The following is a 24,184-nucleotide window of genomic DNA, read 5'->3' as shown; positions in this document are numbered from 1 at the left end:
ATACCATTGATTTTTTTTCTTAAATTGTTTTTTTGTGTAGAAAGTATAAAATCAAAGCTAAATCATATAAAACCTCTACTCCGATATAAGCGATGATGAGATTATCCCTAATTACGTATAATTAAAATTATCGGTACCCATTGCAACGCACGGACAATTTTTCTAGTTATTATAAGAAGGAATAAGTCCACTAAAGATCCCTAAACTTGACTGCGAGTTTGTTTTTGGTCCCTTAGCCGCAATACCAGAAATGTCTACCCCTAAACTCACCGAATCCGTTCACAAAAGGTCTCTCAGTAGTATTGACCTATTTTTTGATCGGTTTTGCTGACGTGGCAGCCGGTGGGTCCCACATGTCAGATTTTTTTAATCTTTTACTCTCTCCCTCACAGAGCACATGCGGCAGCGGCTGGGAGTCGCACGGGAGCCCGGCGGCGCGATGGCGGGGGTGGCTTGGCGGTCGGGAGTCGCGCGGGAGCCCGGGGCTCGAAGACGCGCGGCAGCAGCAACAGCGCGGCGGCCGGGTGGCGCATGGGAGCCCGGCGGCCGAGTGGCGCATGGGAGCCCGACGGCGCGACGACGGGAGCGGCGACACGACAGCAGGAGCGGCCGCGTGGCGGCGGCGGTGGCTCGGCAGTCGGGTGGCGCACGGGAGCCCGACGACGTGATGACGAGAGCGGCGACACGATAGCGGGAGCGCCGCTCGGCGGGTCGGCGACCGGGTAGTGTGGCAAGGCGGCGCGGCCGGGGCTCAATGACGCCCGGCGGCAACGGCAGCACGGGACGGCGTGGCGGTGGCTCGGCGGCACGACAACAGGAGCGGCCACGCGGCGGCGGCGGTGGCTCGACGGCCGGGTGGCGCACGGGAGCGCGACACGACAGCGGGAGCGACCGCGCGGTGGCTCGGCGACCGGGTGGCACGACGCGGCGGCGCGATTGGGGCTCAACGACGCCCGACGGCAGCGGCAGCGCGGGGAGGCGTCGCGCTGGCTCGGTGACTGGGTGGTGCACGGGAGCACGACGGCATGATGGCAGGAGCGGCCGCGCGGCAGCGGCGATGGCTCGGCGGCCGAGCGGCGTGGCCAGGGCTTGACGACGCCCGGCGGCGGCGGCTCGGCAGCCTTGTGGCGCACAGGAGCCAGGCGCGGGCGTGGGGCGAGGAGACGATGGGCGGTGTCGGTGCCCGGGCAACGCCGGAGACGGGGACGGGCGCGTCGTTGCTAATTCCGGTGAGGACGGGGAAGGCTGTTCGGTTGCCCTCGATGGTGGCCAAGCTCGCCGGCGCATCCGCCCCAAGCAGCCATGCCTGTGCCCGCTGCCGTTCCACTGCCGCCCAAGTTCGCGCTCAGTGTCATTGCCTCCCCGTGCCCACGCCCAAGCTCGCCGATGCCCGGCCGCCGGCCTCGATGAAGAGGGGAGAGTGTGGGTTTTTTTTGTGTTCTTATTAGGCTGACAGATGGGCCCCATAAATTTTTTAATCTATTTTTTGCTGACTGGGATGCCACGTCAGCAAAACCACCCTCCAATACTGCCCAGGGACCTGAATTGAACAGTTTTCGTAACTTCGAGGGCCAACATTTCTGGTATTACGGTTGAGGGACGATTTTGATACTTCGTGACAACTTGAGGGACCCAAAATGAACTTATTCCTTATAAGAAGCAATAGTGATTCCGCCAATATTTTCGTCCGTCGAGTGGGCCGCCAGGCCACACGCGTAGAGTGGGCCATGCTGTTCGCGCACAAGATCCCTATCGCCGATTGTTGGCCCAAGCCACACGCTGCTGGGCCGGCCTCGCCCACGAGCCAATCTTGAAGAAATCTCAGCCATTCGTTGGAAACAAAACACAATTACTGTATGGGCCATGCTCGATTTCAGCCCAATAATACCTCCCCAGTTACAACCGATGCACCGTTTTATTCTTTTTCCCATTAATTCTCTCATAGGAACTGCGATGATTCATACATCTATATTAAACCCAGTTAGTATTAGACTGTTCAAAATTGATTAGTATTTTATTATTAATTAATTAGTTAGTTTGGCTAATTAAACATTGCTCAATCTACTTGGGTCACCTATTAGCATTGGCTATATTATTTGTGACTGTTTAGCTTTATGGTAATATTTTGAGGGAAGGTTAGGAGCATCCCAAGGTCTTATCTAAATTTGGTCATTCATAACTTCATTTGAATGATTATCTAAAACAGTTTCATCATTCATATCTCTTTATACTCCACTAAATCATCCATATATGACATCTTCTATATTTCTTTGGAGGATGGAGAGATCATCTAAATATAAAGTTTCTCTCCTCTAATATGGATGACATCCAAAAATAGATGATATGATAGTCAGTTCTGTTGGAGCTCAATTTGTAGTCTTCATCCTCTATTTTCAGGATAGAGAATGGAATAGATTAGCCGTTGGGGATGCTCTAATACTCTCTTATTTTAACAGATAACGCCGTTGAGTTTTTATGCAAGTTTAATCACTCAAAAATGATATAGTAATAAATTCATTCAAAAAACAAATAATAATTATGTATGTTTTTGAACAAGATGAATGGTTAAACATGTGCCAAAAATTAACAATATTTTTTATTAAACTACATAGGGACTAAATGTTTTTATGAGACTCGATTGTTCAGTAAATTATATACACACGACATGTATATTCATCATATATTTTAATAGAATTTATTATGTAATGATTCTTTTTATCCCCGTGGCGAAGTACGGACATTGTTCCAGTCAAACATATAATTAGCGCCACGGGCATTGTTCTAGTCAAACATATACCTAGTTGTAAATGTATGAATTTTCGTGCATAGATGCCATAAAAATACTTGTACTGTGTGATATAGATTTTGAATCGTATAACTACAAGAACTGATGCAGTATCGCTTTTTTCTTAAATTTATCTGTAAATATAAGTAATTGTAACACTACTTTCGCAATTCATCCGATTACATCGATCTTGGCAGTCACTTATATTCTTTCCAAAGTAAGATCATCTCCTAGAGTTTGTTATTCCTACTTCCAATCTTTTTTTTTTTGGTAAATTGAAAAAAAGCACCCTCCAATGGTTTGCAATATGACTTTACCAAATTTACCAGTTTGTCATATCTTCTTATTTGCGCATATATTTGTGAGTCCGAGTTTCGTTTGCCATCTAAAAAAAGTACGATGCACTCCTCCTCCCGCGTCCGCACGGAACTCGCACACGCCAACTTTGCCTCCTCCGTGGGCCACCGCCGTGCCATGCGCCACCGCATCTGCGCGTCGCCGGCCAGTGCGCGCGCACAGCCGCGCGCCGTTGCTCCGCGGGCGGCGGTGCCTGTGTGTGGTGAGCAGGCGGTAGGGGCGAACAGGTGGTGGGGTCAAACACAGATCGCGTGGACAAGACTTTCAACTTCTAGATTGAAAATAACAAATTGTGGACTCAATTTTAGTTTTGCCAACTGAAATATACCAAACTATTAAAGATTGAGTACAATTTCCTTTGCCATATTATTTAGAGACTTGCCAAAACATCAGATTTAGGAAATAAAATTTATCTTGCTCTTGGAGATGCTCTTACCGTATATAGGTGAAACAACCAGCCTATAATTATGCTTACACAGGATATACTTTTGATAAGATTATGTGAAACGAAAAAATAGACGTTGGCCCTTGTCACTTGAGTCTTCAACATCTGATAAAAGGGTGTACTCTCAGCTATAATCACTCTTGTCTTTTCGCTTCTGCTTATTTATCTATCCTAAACTACTCCAACTACCTTTACTTATTGGACAAATCCTACGGTCTATAATCATCCACGTTAATCAAACAATCCAAATCGTCTTGTATTAAGAGAGTTTCTTATAAGGATAAAAATATAAACTCTCCGGTTATAGACTTTTGAATGTTAAAACTTTTTATTTGTTAGAAAGTATCTTTATCTATTATAGAGTTTCATACGTTATAAATATCTTTCTAATTAGAAACACGGCAAACGGTTTATATAGAATATAAATAAAGAGACATTAGATAAAGATGAAGATATAAACTTTTCAATTATAAAGTTCATATAGATATGCACTATATACCTTTACTACCAAATTTCAACCACCAGATCCACGCGACTGACGCAATAGCACAAGCTGATGTAAAGGACCGTTAGAATGTCGACAATGATGCCGAGACAATGAAGTTCACGCTGTAGTTGCACTCACCATCAAATCGATGAAGGATCCATATCACTATTATCAAAGGCACATACGGTCAAATTACTAACAATAATTTCAAATAAATATATGGTAAATAGGAATGATTATTCTGAGATTTAGCAATATTTTGTTTACACCATCTTTTAGGTAAATAAGTGAATTCATTGACCTGTCAAATGATGTATCGTTGTGGGATATTTTTGTTTTAATCATTGAACAAAAAATGTGCACCTCTCCATGTAATAATGAACAAGAAGCATAACTAGTGCAAACATCACGGTTAAGTTCACTTTGTTAAAAACGATATACTATACTTTGTGGACTGAAAAAAGATCATGTGATGAATATTTTCTATGTATATTATACTATCGATTAATTTAAAGTTTGTTTATGTCATACAAGGAGGAATAATGATATCTTTTAAACTTACAAAAAAATTAGATGTTGAATGACATATTAATTGAGATTTGAGAGTTGCACAATTGGCCTGTCCGTTTGATATATGCAAGCATAAACAATTTGTCATTTAATATAAGGAGACTGTAAATTGTATAGGATGCAACTCATTAAACCTAGCTTTACATAGTTTTAAAATAGTGCCGATATTAAATATTATTAATTAATTATATAATTGAAATTGTGACGTGTAAACTTGATTTTGCAGTGATTCTAAAATTTGTGTATGAACTTGGTCTTGCTAACATTACTGTCCAAACATGAAAACTTACACTTGCAATGTGTACCAACCTACAATTAATTAGGCAAAACTACAATAGTCATTATTAACAGATGGTTTGTTGCTATTTTATCATAGTTTGATTAGATAATCAAAGTAACAAATATTTCATAGACCGATAACTTCGACTGTTTATAGGATTGTATTTTAAAGAGTTTAGGATATCTAATTTTAGTGGTCATGTTAGCACAAATACAGTACCCATGTTTATAAATCAAAATTGTATTTTTAAACTTAAATTTGAGTTGATTTTGGTTTTTTATCATACTTTATTTTTTAGCCAAAACTTTTAGATATCTAAGAATATGTTTATAAATATTTTATTCATAAATTATTTTTTGTTTGCAAATATGTCGTTTGACTTTTTTCCCAACCAAACAAGGACATCCTAATATTTGCACATAGGTCAATATATATTTTAATATTAAATTGTAGTTTGGACCATTTTATTATTAAAGTTTTATTTTGGACCATCTTAAGACCAATTTATTTTAATTTAGACTAGATCAGTTTACCTTTTGTTGCAATTTGGAGTTCAGTGGTTCAAAGAGTTGTCCCATTTCCCACATTAAAGAAAAGTAAATGAAGGTATTGCTCAATCCATCATCCATCCAGTCATAGGATAGTTTAAGTAGACGATTGATTTTTCTCAGCAATAAGAATATATCTTATATGGACAGGTATAAAGTTAGAGTTAGGAATAATTTTTTATTAGTATAACAAAAACTATTTTATTATTTTATTTCTTTTTTATCCAATCTCATACAACAAAATTTTTCTCGATAAATGTTAATAGACGACTTTAGTCCATTGGCATGCATAAATATGTTATTTCTCTTTCCTCACGTCTCTTTTCTCAATGTCATTGTATTCCATGGTGATGTAGAGAGTAAACTAATAATCATCTTTTCTACATGCCCTAATAATAAGCCCAACTTAAATGTTCTATATCAACACTTTCCCTTCTTAATTTTACCTACAAAAGTTTATTATAATGCAGAATTTACAGTGAAGCGCACGAGTTGTGGCTATGCATATATTAATCCATGTTGAAGTTACAACGAGCTGATTGATTTATTATTCGGTTTCACTTTGATTTTATTCCTCTCTTTATATAATGGCCACCCGATTTTCTCATAATCTGGACATTGGTTTATTTCTTGTAGAAAAATATTACATCACTAGATCATAAAAAATACGTTTCGGACAATTAAAATGGTGAAACATAGTTAAATCGGGTTTGAAACATTTCACCATTACACATGATTTTAGAGAGAAATTCATGCCTTTGGACCTGTTTGAGAGACCTTCTGGCAGTTGGAGTGTCTCGTAGAATCTTTAGAAGTCAAAAGCTCACCTGAACAACACTTAACCTCTGAGAATTTAGAGTCGTAGAATCCGAAAAATAAAGAAATCAGAAGCTAATAAACTCAGCTTTTTCAGATTCGAATAAAATAGCGGTTCTCAACCGCTGCTACTCGTGACACTTTATATAATATCTCTTTATCTCTTCTTCGACCAAAAGCTCCAGTCCTGCATTTGCTACGGATGGGCCTTAGAGTACAGGCCCAGGCCCAGGAATAGGCCCAAATTCCCCGTCTCCCCGAACCCTATCAAAACGACACCGCCAGAAAACCCTAGACCCCCCTCTCGCCGTCGTCGCGCCTCGACGGCTTTGCTCCCGCGCCGCCGCCTCTCGACGCCGTACCGTACCCAGGTACGTAAAACCGCGCCAGATCCTCCTCCGATTATTCTCCGCCGTCTCCTTCCGCTTGGGGGTTTCCTTTGGTTGTGATTTTTCTCCTCCCGTTCGGTCGGCGTCCCGCAGCGCTCGCCAAGGAGCAAGAGGAGGAGGACGAGGTAGAGAGAGATGGGGCTGAGGGAGAAGAAGCGGAACCAGAGGCGCGTGCTCGCCCGGCGCTCGGCTGCTCCCCGCTCCGGGGAGGGGAAGGACTTCCTGGTGCGTGCCTCCATCGACACTTCCAGTGTGTTGGTGTTTCTTCTGCCACCGCTGATTCGTGATGTCCATATGTCCTGTGTTTGTGCTCGCTGCAGCCGCTGGAAGAGATGCCTGGGAAGAAGAGGGCCCGGGAGCAGCAGCCCGAGGAGCCGGAGAACACCTCCACTATCCTCTACATCGGGCACATCCCCCATGGGTTCTACGAGGAACAGATGCGAGGTATGTTCGCTGATGATCATGGGCACATAAATAATAAGGAGTAGAAACTAGTACAATCCTTGCGACTGTGCGGTTCTAATGGGAAAATCATTTGGGAGTAAAAATTAATCTCACAAATATAATTAACCTGTGTTATTGCCATGTTCACTCTAAAAAAATGACATATTCACATAAGAAATTAATCAACATAGTATGACCATAATTAACCGCTTAAATTTCCATTTTCCAGATTGTATTTTAATAAAATGCTTGCAGCTAGGCAGATAGTAATCTGAAAATAGTCGATAGAATCGAATAATATATATAACTCAATAAAGGACACACTCGCCTCCATATGGACCAAAAGCTGAAACGAATTCTCAAATCGAGGCACTGAAGGATACACCATTTCATTAATTAACTAGGAATGGTTGAATAGAAATGCTATAATTGTGCATAATTTCCCGTAGCATTTTTTTTAACTGTATCCTCTTTCTTTATACCTCCATAGGCAAGAAGCCAAGAACCATACTGTTCTGAAACTTATGCTCTTGTAGTCTTGTTTAATAAATCAACAAACTCTTCTATTTGGTGGAACTCAAAGTTGCAAGTAATTTGAACCTTTTTTGCCTGATGAAACATATCTCACAATTAATCTTGAGGAAGACAAGAAGATGAGGCAATCAAGCAGATTACCAACTAGGAATTACAAATGCCTGATTTCATGGAAGCTTGGTTGAAAGGAGTGTAAATGTATGATTTGTTCATGATTCTAAACATTGAAGGCTATGATTTCATAGAACTAATCAACTAAATAATACTCTATCCATCCCAAAATAGGTTCTCTGCACCTATTTTGGGATGGAGGTTTAGTGTCCATAGCTGAAACAGCCTGATGAAACATTGTCTCCGTAACATGAACATGCATGCATTAACTTTGATCCAAGGCACAAAGAGTGCAAAAATCTAAGCCTAAGATTTCATTTTGTTGATCAGCAGAGCATAAACAGAATATAGAGAGATGAGCGAAGTAGCAAGCCAAAGGAAGTGTTGTGCTCAAAAATTGCAAGTGCCAGTATAAACATATATTCTCAAATCTCATATTCAGACTCGATCAAATTCTTTTTAATCAGGCAAAAAAGCAATACAATGCTACACTAAAAGGCCTTGGTTATATCTCCCACTCAAGTGAGTATGATGCATGAAATTGAGTAGTATGAGGACATTTGTCTGCATCTTTCAATCAAAATCGATGAACCACTCACTGCCAGAAAAGGAAATTTCGATGAACGACACCTTGTAGCTTTTTATTGTTCATGCATGCATATAAATCAAATTAACTTGAGCATGAACAGCGAAAGGGGTTTGAACGAGATGAATGCACAGACCACAGAATTTTGATGACACGATTAGAAAGGAAAGGATGTCTCCCTCTGAACTGGGTCTTATGGCCATGCCTTACAAAGTAGTTCTGTTAATCACTAATTGGGAAGGGCTAGAGACACCTGTTGGGGATGATAACTGCCAAATGTTCTGTCATCGCACTGCTAATCTAATGGCTTGTTCTACCTTGTTGATGACGTGGCTCAATGGGAAGCATTGGTTTTTGTATTGAATAATATAGGAGATAGATATATGATAACTTGAGGGTGTAGTGGATGCAAAGGGATATGGTGATAATCAGTGTTTGCCTAAACGGTAAACGCTAGTCGGTCGGTTACCCATTGTCTACCGTTTAAACGGATTAAACGTTTTAAACGGTTTTCCTACTTTTTGCACAAAAATACACAATCACAAGACTAAAAGTTGAAGTATTACCAGCAATCAATCACTACAATTACATCCATCATTGAACAACGTGGTTGATTCAAAGCAATAAGAACTCATTCAATCAATCATTGATTAGTGGGTTAATTGATTAACTCAGAAATCAGAACTGGAGAACAGAGAATCAAATTTTGTTCGCCGAGTCGGCGTTTAATCCGCTTCGCACCGTCTAAACGGGCTGATTACCGTTTCGTTTATGCCGTTTAAACCGTTTCGACCCGTTTAAACGCTCAGCCCGTTTAATTCACTGTTTAGGCCCTAAACGAGACAGATTCACTCCGTCTACCGTTTAGACGTCGTTTAAACGGTCTAAACGGCCGTTTAGGCGAACACTGGTGATAATGCTTTGTTTTTGTTGTCTTTGCAGGTTTCTTTCAGCAGTTTGGAACTGTTAAAAGATTGCGGATTGCCCGAAACCGCAAGGTATTGTACACTGAATGTATGGTTTTTGTGCTGTCTTCATTAGCCTAACTTGAATTTTTTCATATGTTTAGACAGGAAAGTCCAAGCACTATGGATTCATTGAGTTTGAGAACCCCGAGGTAAGTCTGTGCTTGGGGGTGCATTTGGGGTCAAAAGTCTATATGCTGATGGCATACATACTTATGTTTTCATTATTTCTTTGGCACGTCAGGTAGCAAAGATTGTGGCAGATGAGATGAACAACTACCTGCTGTTTGAGCACACTTTGCAAATTGCCCTTGTTCCACCTGAGAAAGTTCATCCAAAATTGTATGCCTCCACAAGCATGGTTTCTATTAAACTGTACTACTTTTTTAAAAACATTTTTCTGAAGAAAGAAAAAGTAGTCACTATCTGCTGTTATGAGTATTCGGTCTATTGTCAAATGGTTTCCTTATAACCTATATTCTCTTGGAATCAATCAGGTTGCCTGTTTCCACAATATTGTGCTGTTCGGTACAATGTCAATAGTAGCCCAATTCTTTGAAAATTCTAGGGCTTTTACCGTAACTCATAAGATAAGCTCTATCGTTTTTATAAACATATTCATGTCATGGATAAGTTTGCAAAAAATATGGGTAGTTATCTTGCAATAACTTCAAAATATGGTACTTCGTGAGAATATGGTACTTAATCTTGCTAAAATATGGTACATATTCTTACTCAACCAGCTTATAATATCCCATAACACCATAAAACGGAGTTTTGATTTAGCTTGTGTTCAATGCCTGTTTATTTTTTCTTCGTTAGAATGGGAACAACAATCCAATTTACAATTTGCACATCTTTTACCATTTTTTATAGGTGGAAAGGGGTGCGGCGCGGATTTGTACCAATTGATCGCGTAGCAATTGAGCGGAGGAGGCTGAACAAGGTAATGCTTTGCAAACTGGAAGTATGACAGGAAGTGTGGGCATTTGATCTAATTATCTGTCTTGTAACAGGATAAAACAATAGAAGAGCACAAAAAGATGGTTGACAGAATCGTAAAACGGGATGAGCAGCGCCGCAAAAGAATCAAAGCTGCTGGGATTGATTACGAGTGTCCAGCCCTTGTAAGTATTAATCCACTTATTGCTATTGTTTGAGTAAATAGCTTTGTTTTGCTTGTTTTGAGTCTGAAGTCAATTTGGTGTATGAATCAAACATTTTCGTGCTCTGATTCATTTATCTAGGACTCCATGATAATTATTGCACTGTCTGTTTTATGTTATGCTCTGGTTTGCTTACTGGGACCTATTACTGTTTGACAACACCTTCGAGAAATAAACATGTTATGGACACTTGAGTTCTGTCTTGAAAATTCAGGCCATTTCTAGTCACAGGCTTTTCCCCTCTTGAGAATGCTTTAATATCACTATTACCTACTTTTTTGAGTTTTAAGACAAATAAACATTTTATTGACACTTGAGTTCTGTCTTGGTCTGGAGATACCTTGGAAGGGCGAAGATAAATTTCAGAATTGATTGAGAGAATCTGGAAATTATGAAATTTATGTGGGTGACAGTATTGCTGTATTCACTCATTTAATATTGAATTAGGACGGAAGAAAAAAATACTTTGGAGCCAAATTGCTTGAGTTATTATGAAGATGTTATCACTTCGTTTTGATCAAGAGTTAATATGAATTTAACAAGATTGGCTCAGATGATTATACGATGGTTTTGATGAAACTTTTCACCTGTGCACATAGTTTGGTATACTCCATTGATGGACTGGAAATATCCATTTTATGTTTGATTGCTCTCATGTTGATCACTTTGAATTGTTTGTATTTGAGAGATATGTCTAGTACTTGATTATGTGGGACACAATCTTTATGAACATTGAAAGTGCACAACACAATATGTCGTCTAGCTAATCTCATTTGAGCTATAAACCAAACTGTTTTTTTTTCTAATATACTATATTATGTTATGGCATAACAAAAGCTTAGCCGAGCTCTTATATTTTCTTGGTTGTACAGATCGGCAGCGTTCAGCCTGCAGCTAAGAAGATCAAGTTTATTGAGGATTAACGTCCTTGCACCAGTAATGAGCAGTGACAGGACAGTCGAGTCAAATGTCTGATTTTAGCGATGAAGAGATGGCAACATCATTTTGTTAGTTACGAGTTTAATCGGTGTTGTATGAGTGTGACCCAAATTACACAAGAAAGCATTTGAAATTCTGAGCCTACGTCTAGTATATAGATGTCATACTTTGCTTTTAAGCCGCTCATGCTCAACCTCATATCTCTTCGCTCTTCCAAACCCATTGGGAGTGGGAGATTATACAAGAGAAATGGAGATGTGATACAGGTGTCTGATTTTCCACGTACAATCAGGCGTCCATATAGAAGCATTATCGATTTTTTTTAAGCAAGTATTAGATAAAGAAGTTTTAAAAACATATTGTTTAATATGTTTGGAAATATGCATTAAAGATAACACAAGCAAAGAATTCCCATTTGTGCATTTTATGTGACGTTTACGCGCTTGGTCGCTGGAGCTGCCAGGCACACGTCATTCGTGTACAATGTCTGCAAACGGCATCTTTAAAAAAAAGCTAAAAGACATTTAAAATAATTTAAAAATATTTTTTTTGTTTATAGTAATAAAAGCCAAAGCTGAAAAGTAAACAACGATAAAAAACCTACTTTAATTTTAAAATTGAAATTTTAAATTTTAATTTATAAACATAAGCAAAATCCCAAAAATAGGGGCTTAAGCATTCAACCGTGTGTTGTGTCACGACTCACGACATGTCACTCATGCAGCGAAGTGCGATAGTCAAGCACTCAACCGTGTCCAACAAACGGATGAAAATGCATGGAAGATTTCACTCGACAACTCAGGTCCAAATCATAGACACATTGTTCTCAGCTTACTCGGTGACAAGGACCTTTGGCTAATGCTTATTGAGTTCCATATAACCTAATCCATCCGAAAATAACAGCAGCAAGTGATTATCATGGTATGTCAGGCCACTTCTCGGAAACCATGTCTCCTCTTTCATAGTCTTCAACCTTATCCGTGCATTCGTTCAAAAAATGATAACGTGGAGAAATATTATATAAAATGTTTTTGACCCACAAAAAGGTAAATAAAAAACTTATCTGTGCCTCCCTGATTGCAAATATAGGTTAAACAAAAGATGATACAGTAAAGACAAATTTTAGCCCCTACATTTTACATTTCCTTCTACCCCCCCCCCCCCCCCCCCCCCCCCCCCCCCCCCCCCCCCTCTCTTTTTCCTCCACAATTCCTGAGAAAAGAGCAAGTCGCAAATTCAAACAAAATTTCACAGCAGTAAAAGGAGAAAAAAAAAAGAGAAATGCAACCATTGTGGTTAGACAAAATAGGGTTGAGGCTGACTTTGTGCTGTGCCATATAAGCATGGTTCAAAGAATAAACATGTGGTCCAACTTGAAACTGTCTATCTGTCTAGTCAAGAACTTCACGCGTTGATGAGAATTTCTGATGCAATGCTCCATGGAGAAGAATGGCGCATAAACATTGACTACAGAAAATGAGTAGCCGGTCATCTTGGTGCCTAACAATTGGAGCTCGGACTGTGTCACAGAATTCTCAAATATACCCCACTGAGTAATATGACTGGAAGCAGTACACAAATGTCTTCAACACCAACAAGCTGAAGTACAGCTCTATTCTCTAGTCTCCCATGTCATCGAGAATCCCTGCACATTCCAGCAAACCATAGTCAGTGAAGAGGCACACAGAAAAGCAAACATGATAGGAGTAACAGTCGTCGCTTTGATTGGGGTGACAAACTCCCTCCTTGGCAAGCTGTCCATCCTACTTGGGAGGGAGTACAACAAGCTCAGAGGTGTTCAAGCCGGCATCACATCCCTGAGAGATGAGTTGATCAGCATGAAGGCTGCACTTGAGGACTTATCACAGTTGGAGGACTGTAACTCACAGGTGAATCTGTGGAAGCATCAGCTGCAGGAGCTATCCTATGACATTGAGGACTGCATTGATATTTTTTTGTATAGTATTGACCATGGAAATGCTTGTGATGGGATCATTAACAAGATTGTTGGTTGGCTCAGGACGCTGAAAGTATACAACCACACTGCTAAGCAGATTATTGCATTGAAGGAACGTGCTGCGGAGGTAAATGACCGACGCAAGAGGCTAAAGCTTGATTCAGCCACTCTTACTTCTAAGGCAGTGGACATTGACCCCCGGTTACCAGCACTCTTTGAGGAAGCAGAGAGATTAGTGGGAATCGATGGCCCAAGGGATGAACTTGCCGAGTGGCTTACCAAGGACAATGGTTATGCACAAAATCTCAAGGTTGTCTCAATTGTTGGATTTGGAGGCTTAGGAAAAACAACACTTGCCTGTCAGGTCTACCAAAAGATAAAATGCCAATTTGATTGCACAGCTTTTGTATCTGTATCACGGAATCCTAATATCAATAAGATCTTGAGAGACATACTTTCAGAAGTTCTTTATGCAAGCAACCCGATGTCAGATTATCAGAAGAATCACTTCTGGAGGATCAAGGAAAATCTTAATCAACCACTGGAAGATCATCAACTCATCAACATGATTAAAGAATATTTAAAAACTAACAGGTATGCAAGTATTTGATATATTTAGAGTATATCACTAGGATCAAATGTATGAATCCATAGTATATACACTAATGCGTGCAAACACTTTGGTTTGAGCTGGGTATAGGCTACGTTTCCAAGTCAACTTTTGTAGAACTATAGGATGAACAAGCGAAAAGCCGAAACCATCACAATATATTTGATCCACGTGCATGAAGGTTGGAACAAAACATGCTATACTGTTGCCTACTCACATAGTCAGATGTGAATTTTTAGCATGGTAACCTATGCAGCTTTAATCATACCGACACAGTAACAGATTCACCTTTCATGTTTTGCATATAGGTACTTCATAGTAATTGATGATATATGGAGTAAATCAGCATGGGAAATTATCCAATGCGCTTTTCCATATAACAACACTGCGAGCAGGATAATGACAACCACTCGCATTCAAGATGTTGCTCAATGTTGCTGCTTTAAACATGAAGATTATGTTTATGATATTAAACCTCTTAGTAGTGCTGATTCAAGAAAATTATTTTTGAAAAGGATTTTTGGAAACGAGGACACTCACCCTACAGAGCTCAAAGAGATTACTGATGAAATACTAAGAAAATGTAGTGGTTTACCATTGGCCATAATCAATATAGCTAGCCTATTATCAACCAAACCAGTTACCAAACAAGAGTGGAAAAAAGTATGGAATTCTATTGGCTGCATGCTCAAGCAAAACCAAGATCTAGAAACAGTAAAGAGGATATTGTTTCTAAGTTATTATGACCTACCTCATCAACTGAAGCTCTGTTTATTGCATATAAGTGTATTTCCAGAGGATCATGAAATCAAGAGAGAGCGTTTGATATGGAGGTGGATAGCTGAAGGATTGATTACTGAACAACAAGGAGTGAATCTGGAAGAGGTAGGAGAAAAATACTTCAACGAGCTGGTCAATAGAAATATGGTGCAACCAGTGGACATTGACTATAATGGTAGAGCAAAGGCTTGCCGAGTGCATGATATCATGCTAGATCTCATTATATGCTTGTCAATTGAAGAGAACTTTGTTACTATAATTGATGACCAGAAGTCCATGCCTTCGTGTAACAAGGTTAGGCGTCTTTCCCTCCAAACAAGCTGCGAAAAAGCAAATATATGGCTTGGAACCAACAGATTTTCTCAGGTTCGGTCACTTAATGTCTTCGGTGATCTGAAGCAGATGCCCCCTCTCTTTGACCTACAGGTTTTACGAGTTCTAGATCTAGAGGATTGTTCTAGTTTGAAGGATGGTGACATTGAGAATATTGGAAGTTTATTTCAGTTAAGGTATCTAAGTCTTCGAAACAGCCATATTACCAGGCTCCCAGCACAAATTGGGAATCTACAACTTTTGCAAACACTCGACCTCAGAGGGACCCGAATAAAAGAATTGCCAGAGACTATAACTCAACTCCAGCAATTGGTTCGCCTTCTACTGGGACGCTTTGGTGTAAAAATGCCAAAAGGGATCAGCAACATGAAATCCCTTGAGGAGCTAGTGGTGCTTGATGGGAGCAAGAACTCCATGGATGCTGTTGTCGAGTTAGGTGATTTAACAAATCTGAAGGTATTTTCTATATATTGGCATCCTAATGGTGAAATTCACAACGAGGGAAGATACACAAAATCAATTATCTCATCACTCTGCAAGATAGGAGAGCACAACCTCCGATCCATTCACATAACACATGGCTACAGTCTTTTACTAGACTTCTTGGTTGATTCATGGTATCCTCCTCCACGTCATCTTGAAATGTTTCGAATGGTTTCTCACTTTTATTTTCGTAGGCTTCCTATTTGGATGTCTTCCCTGTCTGAGCTCACCTGGTTAGACATCAACATAAAACAACTTGGAGTGGAAGATATGCAGGTGTTACAAAACATGCCTGCGTTGCTATGTCTTAAACTTTACCTTGAGGAATCCCCACAAGAAACACTTGTCATTAGTCGCTCTGGATTCCGATCTTTAAAGGTGTTCTATTTTTATCCATTGAATTGTGAGCTTGGTTTGATGTTTAGAAAAAATAAAAAAGATGGACTGGGCCTGATGTTTGAAGAAGGAGCAACACCAAAGCTCCAACGGCTTGAATTCCGATATTGTGCACATGATGCAATATCTGCATATGGTGTTGGTTTTGATTTCGGTATCAAGCAACTTACCTCCCTCAAGCATCTCCGTGTGAGCATTCATTGCAGAGGTGCGAGCGCTTGGGAAGTCGAGGCTGCTGAGGCTTCAATTAGAAATACAGCCTACCTTCTTCCCAACCATCCTATACTTGAAATGTATAGACTGTCAGAACATGAAATGGTGAAGGATGAGGTGCAATGGGATGAGGATATTGGATATTATGGAGATGAGGATTAAAAAGATGGAACCAAACAAATGAAGTATTTCCAGCAATGAATGAGGTCTGAGATTCATATTATGTATATAACTTATTCTTAAATTGAGAAGTCTGTAGCTGGCTAATTCATATCACACTTATATTAGTTTTGTATATATCCTTGTTTGGCTTTCAGTTGAAGCATCACAAAGCTGTTGTCACGATTCAAGTTCACATGCAGCCAAGCAAATTATATTGACACCCTATCTTTATGTTCCCACCCAGGGCCATCAACATATTCCATTTTATATTTTCATACCTAGATCAGTCCTCAAGGAAGAAGTGTATAGTTAATTGCAAAATTAATTATGTCTGAGCGTCATGACTCAGAGAACTCAAAGAACTGAGTCTATCACCATGTACATCAGTGAAAACCACATACTTCTGTCAAGGTAAAGTGGGTGGTTCCATATTGAGTCAAGCATTTGTATGTATGAACCAATGATTCCATCATGCTAATCTCAAATCATGAGGGATGCAGCCATGGAAAGAGCTATAGGTAATCATTCATCGGTCAATGCGTCATGCGGTAATGCATCGCCTCTCACTACTTCTCATCATTCTTCACCAAAAATAAAACCTGCTACACACTGAACTTCTAGGTCTCCTACTAAGCAGTAATTCTCCTTCACCTAGGAAAATCGGGCTATGAATGTGGTCAATTTCCTACAGTTTTGGTCGGATGAGCAGAGCTCCCATCGATGGATGGATTTTTGCACGGCGCGAGGGAGCAGGCGACTTACACGAGCTGATACCTGAGGCGCGTTGGAGCAGCAGCCATCCTCCAGCTCCAGGGAGAGGCCGCTTCGCCGGCGGCGGAGGCGGTGGCCGGTGGGGATTCGCCCGCGCCGGCGAGGGAGGCGGAGGAGGGGAGAACGGTGGGTGGGACCCATGCCCGCTAGTCTTCTAGAAGGAGGGCCCATCAGCCTGCATGGTTTGCTAGAGCCCACGACCCCGACCTTCTGGGCTGAGATTTCAGCCCATATTGTCCATTTGGGCCCAATAAGTAAAAATAAGAGGAAAAAAACTGCCATCCTCCAAATGCTTCGTGTAATTAATACCTCCAGCCTGTAGCTCGCTGCCGGTGCCGGGAGCCAGCCAGCTCATGGACGGCCGCGTCCCGCGTATGGCGTATGCCACGCCCAAGCTCGCCAGAAATCACCATGAAAAATACCAGCAGCAGAGCAGGAATACCGGCGAGGATGCAGCAGCTCAGCTGCAGCACGTCCATAGTCCACAGATTAATAGTAGTGCTAGCTAAACAGCCTATTTTTTTTTTCATTTTTCTGAAGAGCTAAGCTAATACGTACAGAGAACTGAAGAAAGCGTTAGTTGATGGCGTGTTGGTTAGGGAGGAGTAAATGCAGGCAGTGTCGGTGACGGATCGAGCCATATTCCATTTCCATCCGTCCAGGCTGCACACAAGCGCGTGGTGTGAGGGGTGGGGCGGCGGCGGGGACGGGAGGAAGACGACGCCGCGGCGCTGCATTCCGATGCGCGCCTGTGACCCGACGCCACCACCGTCGCCTGCTTGTCCCCTTGCGCTTGCTATGCAGCGAGAGGCCGCCCCTGCCCTGCCCCCGTCAACGTTACTGTTCTTAATTATGCTAGCTGCAGGCAGCTCCTGGTTGATTAATTGTACTCCTTCGGTTTCATTTTTATTATTACACCTGTTGTTTTTCCTAAATCAATTTTATAGAAAAATATATCATCTCTGTTCTAAAATATAAGTATTTTTATGTTGGGTTGCATAGACTAAGCAAATGCTAAAAGATTATCCCTTAGTCAATTCATTGGACAAATTTTGAATTAATTAGATTCTCCTTTTAAACATCTGGTTGGTTTTAGAATCATTGGAATGATTCATCAAAATAAAAAAATACTTATATTATGATATAAAATTTAAATCCTAAAAATGATTATATTTTGGGACAGATGAAATAGCAACATGTACGACACCAAATTAGCTTTCATTAAGTCTAACATTATATATATTTTACCAGTATATTTTGTTTCTAGTGAAAATGTGACTATATTTGTTTCTATAAATACCGTTAAACTGAAAGAACTTTAACTTTGGAAAAAAATAAAAACAATAATCGAGGGGGTATTATTTAATCATCCCATCTAGTAGGGTCATTAGGGTTTTGGATTATTTGATCATGCTGGACCTGACGCCTGTTTGTTAGTATTAATAGAGTCAGCATATACAGTATAGTACTCTGCTAGCTCAGTGGGCTGCAACGCGAGTGTCATGGAGCTCTCACGCGTTGTGAGTGGATTCTCTAACCATATCTGTACTGCACCAACATTTGCTGCCTCTCACAGTCTCACCCTCTGCCTGATTGCTCCCGCAGAGCGCATTTGCGTGCCACATTTTGGCCAAAGCCGAGGGAAGAATGGATGCGGTGGCAGGAAGCGATTGCCATTACATGTGGTGACATTAACCACGACATGTTTGATTAATTAGTGGAGTTGGTAGGATGCACTGCAATCTCTCTCTCGCTTCCTCCTCGATGGCCTCGGCGAGCTTTTCACCCGCGAAATGGTGGTGGTCAAATGTCAGCTAGCACATAGATCACGGCTGAAGCAAGCATTCCATCCTCGAGGAATTCGACCTACCAAAAAGAGAGAAAAACAGCACCCTGCGATTTAATTTAATGTTCTTTTAATACGAACTCTAACTAACAGGTCTACATGTTTCAGTGATACAACAGTTAAGTTAGAGAAAACATGTCCAATATAATAACCTTCTAGTCCATCTATCGACTGTCCAAACAGCATCAACCTCGATCCTCCAGAAAACCTTCTTAATTAACCGTGTGGTTAGCGTACAATCCAAGTGAGAGACATGAACTCCTCTTCTACTCAAAACAGGGTAATCGGGTTCAACTTTCTTCAATGGCATCGCGTGCATTCGTGCTACCAATTACACACACCCTACTCTCTCTCTCTCTCTCTCTCTCTCTCTCACGCTCGAACAGTTGAGTTGCCAGTTGGACGCGACGCGTGTCGTCGTGGTTGCAAGTTGCACACACGCATTCGCATCATTGCTTGGAGGAGGGGGGGCCCAACCCGGTCGATCGAGCCGGGGCCAAACGAGGCCGACGAGGTGTTCGTGCAAATGTGCAAACGCGGTGGGTGGGTTGGGCAAAGCCACGGCAGATATAGCCAGTGACATTTGCTAATTTCCTATTGCCATGCCATGCAAGACATGGAAAAAGGTGACACTGAGCCAAACCCATTTATGCATCGTCAAGTGATCCGTCACAGTCACAGTGCAATAATTCGGATCAGAGTCTTATTAGATATGGGTGTTTTCTTGTTCTCCTGAGGTTTTTCTATTTTTCTACGCTGTCTAATTTTGATATAGATAAAAGAGTATAAATATATGAATTGGTCACTATAGAATTAAAATTTTACTTTAGAAGGATTAGATTATGAGGTTTTAAAATATTTTTTTATAAAACGCAACGTTTAGGAGTTTGGAAAATAGGTCCAAACAATAAAAAAATGATAATAAGAAAAAGCAGGGCAATAGTTCAGATACGCTACTTGCAATTCTAACATCTTTTGGCTTGTTCGTTTGAGGTGGGGCTTAAGCGAAGATAATGTTTAGTTTTAGTACTTCATAATTTATTTAGGGATTCTTCTGTCACTTCTTTTCTATCTTATTTTAGATCATCTTACTCTTATGGGGTGATTAAAGCCAAATGTCACATTTATAAACAAAAATTAATTTCTGAATAAAAATTTTATATATATGTTTTTTAATATAAAAGCAAAGGCTAAAAAATAAAATACGATAAATAACCTTAAAATTAACTTCAAGTTTAAGGTTGAAAATTGAAATTGTGGCTTATAAGTGTATACAGTAATGAAAATATAAAGGTGTTAAACTATTTCTCGACGTCGGTTTTGTGTCTTCGGCTTATAATATGCTATTCAAACAAGCTCATAATTTTATGATGTTTTCGCTCAGCACCGGTGATAGTAGTACTGCCAAGGACTATTATTAGTATGCAGAAGTTAGCAGTGATAGTAAACTGGGTGTGATCCATCCACTGATGACGATGGTAAAGTGCAGCAAATGCGACTCAACCAAACCAAATCTGGCGAGGTACAACTATGGTGAGAGCAGTACTGTGAGTAAATACCAGACAGCCAGGCATGGCGGCTGACATGTCTCAAGACTCCAAAAGGCTTCCAACTTGAAAGCCTCTCCCCTTTCTGCCGGTCAACAACTGTTTGGGCATTGCTTGCCTGCCTGCCTGCCTTCATGCCTTTCGTCAACACGGCGATTTCAGTTTCAGTTCCAGTTCCAGTTCAGCAACCATTTTGCAGCGGCAATTCGCCTACTCTCTTATCCATTTGATAAGTGCGATATCGTCTAATTTCCTTTCTGGTTTCTCACCAGAAAACACAGATTTTTTTTTCAGTTAGTGAACTTTTAAGTGAAGCAGACATACATGTACCTGGCCGGTACTTTACAGCAATTGGAAGAGAAGGGACCCATGTCTCTCTTATCCATTTGATAAGTGCGCATTATGTATTCACAGTTGCTGTAATTTGAAGTTCAGTTATTTTTCTGTAATTACTACCACCACTGTTTTTTTTTTCCGTTCAGTGTACTAGGACTCTATGACAGCTGCAAAGAGAGGTCACCTACTCTCTCCCATCACATGGGTCCCTTCTCTTCCAACTGCTCACTGTATCTGCGAGGCCATAACCATACCTGAATGATTGCTGCAAGCAATAGGAGCTGGTGCCTGCTGCCGAAACTTCAAGGTGCCCACCAGGGATGTGTTGGTGGAAGCAGAACACCACTAGCCAAAGAAAAGCACTTCCTGAATTACTGAATGCAACATACTGACCAGTGTAAAAACAGAGGCAAACTTAACAGAATAGCAAGCTTTTTTTCTTCTGTATCAGAAAGCTGTTTGGAATATTTCTGCATTTGCCAGTTATACAGAACAGCATGCTGATGTTGATCAAAGGCATCAGAACAAGCTAGGCTAGCTATCCTCAAGGATCTTGTGAGTACTTTGTGAAAGCAGAGGTCTTTTCCAGCTGAGGGGCACAAACACTCTTTAATTTCCCAAACACCAACAGCACACCAAATTCCTACAATCATTAATCCCCATTACACACACTCCTCTTTCAACATTAATTTCCTAAATCCCATGCAAGCAGAGAGAGAGAGAGAGAGAGATATCACTCGGATTATCACATCGGCATGTGAACCCAAGACCAAATTTTCTTCAGAGCTCCACATGAGCACCTCCATTTTTTTCAACAAAATTCAACATTAGCACGTTGCCACTGGAGTTTTTTCTCCACTGGGCACCATATATAATGTCTGATTCTTATGGATCTAATCATAATATTATGAACCTTATTTTGCCACCATTGTGACATTATCCCCCTATACTCAAACCAATCAATATGAAAAAAAAGGAAGACATAATGCTAGTGGAAACAAAAAGAAAAATGGCATTTTTTTTCCTTTTCTTGTTTTCCCTTTTTGGATTTTGTTTCTGGAATCCTAAATCTGCGGCCTTCTTACAATCTTGCCCTTCGGGTTACGCCAAATTCGCAATTTGCAGATGAGCCCCTGAAGTTTGTGTGTATTTGTTCAGCTCTTCTTCCACTCCTCGGCGGCGCCGTCAGTGCCGCCGGCGAGGTAGGCTTTCTTCCTCCTCTCGGCGCGCGCGCACGCGCAGACGACGACGAAGCAGGCGGCGTACACGGCGTACACGCGCCAGTTGGCCCGCGGGGCCTCGCCGGCCGCGGCGCGGTGGAAAACGGCGGCGTAGTAGTGCAGGCCGACGGCGAGGCCCACCACCATCTGCGCCAGGCCCAGCGCCTTGGTGGCGTCCCCGTTGCCGTCCTCCTCCGGCGAGGCGGCCCCGGAGAAGATGGCGACGAGGTCCACCATCTGGAGCATGAGGTAGCCCATGAACCCGAGCGACTGCGCGGCCTGCGTCCAGGCGTACGCCGCCGGCGAGGCGGCGTGGAAGAAGCGGAGCGGCTCGAGCCCCGTGGCGGCGGCGGCGAGCGCGAGCGTGGCGAAGTAGATGGCGAGGTACGCCTGCGCGAGCAGCAGCGCGCGGTGGAGGAGCGGCAGGTAGGGTGCCATGCGCCGGACCAGAGCCGTGAGCATGAACAGCGGCAGCAGCAGAAGCACAATCGAAGCCGCCGACGCGGCCCCGGCGGCCCACCGGCCCCCAAGGATCGGCCGCACGCCGTCGGCGATCCCCGTGTTGGCGGCGGACAGGTACACCTTGGAGGTGTGCGACAGCCGCGCTAGGTCCGGCATGAGCGTCTCCTGCAGGCGCGCCGGGAGGCCCTTGAACTCGGAGATGAGGTCGTCCGTCCCCTCCGTCTCCTCCGCGAACACGACGTCCTCTTCCACCTCCGTCGCCTCATTGGTCGCGGTGGCATTCACCTTGGCATTCGCTTTGTCGCCAGCCACCACCGGTTGCTTCTTGCTCGATTTGGCTGGCTTGGCGCCAGCATCGACGGTCGAATTGGACGGCTTCTTCGCCTTGGCGGCGGACTCAGATTTCGCCGTCTTCACCGGCTTCACCGCCTTGGTACTCCCCGCCTTCGCCACCTTTGCAGGCTTCCCGGTGTCGGTGCCCTTCGACTTCGCCGTTGCCGCCTTGTCCACCTTCGGGACCTTGGCCTTCGCAACAGCGCCCTCCGCCGGAGCTTTCGTCCCCGCCGCCGCCGACTTCTTGGTCGCCTTCACCGCACCATCCGACTCCGATTTCTTAACCTTCACAGCCTTGGTCTGGTTCTTGGCATCAACCCCGACTTTCTTCTTGATCTTCCCCGCCGCGGCAACGCCCTTCGCCTTCTTGGCCGGCGTCGGCACCTCCTCCCCATCATCCGCCAGGAGCGCCTTCCGCCCGCCGGCGGCCTTTCCCTTGGGCTTCCCCGCCGCCGGCGCCGCCGACGAGCAGAGCGCAATGTGGGAGAGGAGGAGCACGGCGACGAGCAGCAGCATCAGCAGCGCCGGCCTCGGCCTCGGCGGCGCCATCTCTGTCCTGCAGCAAACAAACACCTCGCAAGATCCGGCGTGTGGGTTGGTTTAGGGCGGCGGCGAGGCGTTACCGGTGAAGATCCGGTGGAGTGAGGGAGGGGCAAGGTATTTAGGGGCCCTTTATATATAGAAATCGCGGAGGAAAAAGGCGGCGAGGAGGAGGAGGAGGAGGAGGAGAAGGGTAGTGTGGGAGTGGGAAGCGAACCCACCACCACCACGACGGAGGCGCGGAGTCGTGGAGACGGCTGAGCTGGGAGGGGGGGGGGGGGGGGTTTGACGACGCGGGGAAGGGGGGGAGAAACGTCGGAGAGGGGGCCGGGGGGTGGACCTGATCGAGGCGTGGAGTTTGGTACAGTGGGTGGATTGGATGGGAATGGGATGGTCACATGGGCTTTAGCTGCTGCCAATGCTAGCTCCCGGAGACAAACGTCAAACGGCCGAACTCTACCGCTCTAGCTCTGCTGCTGGTCGACTGGTCTGCACTACAATTCCGCTAGTTAGGAAAAAAAATTAAAATGGTTATAGATAATTAGTACTGTTTCGTCCCGATGGATAAGCTATCGAGGGTAGATGATGATACTAATTTGATATTATCTAGAACTAGATCAGTTAATATTATTATTGTATGTTATTATCTAGTACTAGATGATATCAATTGATATCATCAGCGCCACACGGAGTGACGGTGGAGTGTTGGGAGGCACGTGCCAGAGCGTGAAACCAGCTAGCGGAGTAGCACAAACGGACATTGGTGTTGGCGG

The 24,184-nt window shown here is 42.8% G+C and overlaps 3 protein-coding genes across 4 annotated transcripts; 2 read left to right on the top strand and 1 right to left on the bottom strand.

Annotated features, from left to right (window-relative positions):
* The first annotated feature begins 6,584 nt into the window (after positions 1-6,584).
* LOC102703603 (MKI67 FHA domain-interacting nucleolar phosphoprotein-like) lies at positions 6,585-11,566 on the top strand. The gene is made up of 9 exons (XM_006659328.3): positions 6,585-6,659; positions 6,771-6,902; positions 6,998-7,121; positions 9,295-9,350; positions 9,422-9,469; positions 9,562-9,659; positions 10,194-10,263; positions 10,334-10,444; positions 11,356-11,566. Exons 2-9 carry the CDS (start codon positions 6,813-6,815, stop codon positions 11,404-11,406), a joined length of 648 nt encoding a protein of 215 aa, XP_006659391.1. The 5' UTR covers positions 6,585-6,659; positions 6,771-6,812; the 3' UTR covers positions 11,407-11,566.
* Positions 11,567-13,119: 1,553 nt separating this feature from the next.
* LOC107304729 (disease resistance protein Pik-2-like) lies at positions 13,120-16,867 on the top strand. Of its 2 annotated transcripts, XM_040527093.1 has the most exons (3): positions 13,120-13,973; positions 14,298-16,400; positions 16,512-16,867. In XM_040527093.1, the coding sequence occupies exons 1-2, from the start codon at positions 13,120-13,122 to the stop codon at positions 16,354-16,356; spliced, it is 2,913 nt and encodes a 970-aa protein (XP_040383027.1). In that variant the 3' UTR covers positions 16,357-16,400; positions 16,512-16,867. The 2 variants fall into 2 exon arrangements, with proteins under 2 accessions (XP_040383027.1, XP_040383026.1); XM_040527092.1 differs by having other exon boundaries at positions 14,298-16,867.
* A 4,454-nt stretch (positions 16,868-21,321) lies between these two features.
* Positions 21,322-23,651, bottom strand: LOC102703053. Its single transcript, XM_006659327.3, has one exon. The coding sequence runs from the start codon at positions 23,418-23,420 to the stop codon at positions 22,011-22,013; it is 1,410 nt and encodes a 469-aa protein (XP_006659390.1). The 5' UTR covers positions 23,421-23,651; the 3' UTR covers positions 21,322-22,010.
* Positions 23,652-24,184: the final 533 nt, after the last annotated feature.

The sequence above is a fragment of the Oryza brachyantha genome, chromosome 8, assembly GCF_000231095.2.
Source record: "Oryza brachyantha chromosome 8, ObraRS2, whole genome shotgun sequence".
In the NCBI taxonomy this organism is placed as follows: Eukaryota; Viridiplantae; Streptophyta; class Magnoliopsida; order Poales; family Poaceae; genus Oryza; species Oryza brachyantha.
The sequence above is the reverse complement of the archived record's forward strand: the minus strand, read 5'-3'. Positions and strand labels throughout refer to the sequence as shown.

Bases quoted from the DNA above. Each gene is read 5' to 3' on its own strand.
- LOC102703603 (XM_006659328.3), top strand. From the start codon at position 6,813: ATGGGGCTGAGGGAGAAGAAGCGGAACCAGAGGCGCGTGCTCGCCCGG. The intron at 6,903-6,997 runs GTGCGTGCCTCC...TGCTCGCTGCAG, and splicing joins GGGAGGGGAAGGACTTCCTG to CCGCTGGAAGAGATGCCTGG. The intron at 10,264-10,333 runs GTAATGCTTTGC...GTCTTGTAACAG, and splicing joins AGCGGAGGAGGCTGAACAAG to GATAAAACAATAGAAGAGCA.
- LOC107304729 (XM_040527093.1), top strand. From the start codon at position 13,120: ATGATAGGAGTAACAGTCGTCGCTTTGATTGGGGTGACAAACTCCCTC. The intron at 13,974-14,297 runs GTATGCAAGTAT...TTTTGCATATAG, and splicing joins GAATATTTAAAAACTAACAG to GTACTTCATAGTAATTGATG.
- LOC102703053 (XM_006659327.3), bottom strand. From the start codon at position 23,420: ATGGCGCCGCCGAGGCCGAGGCCGGCGCTGCTGATGCTGCTGCTCGTC.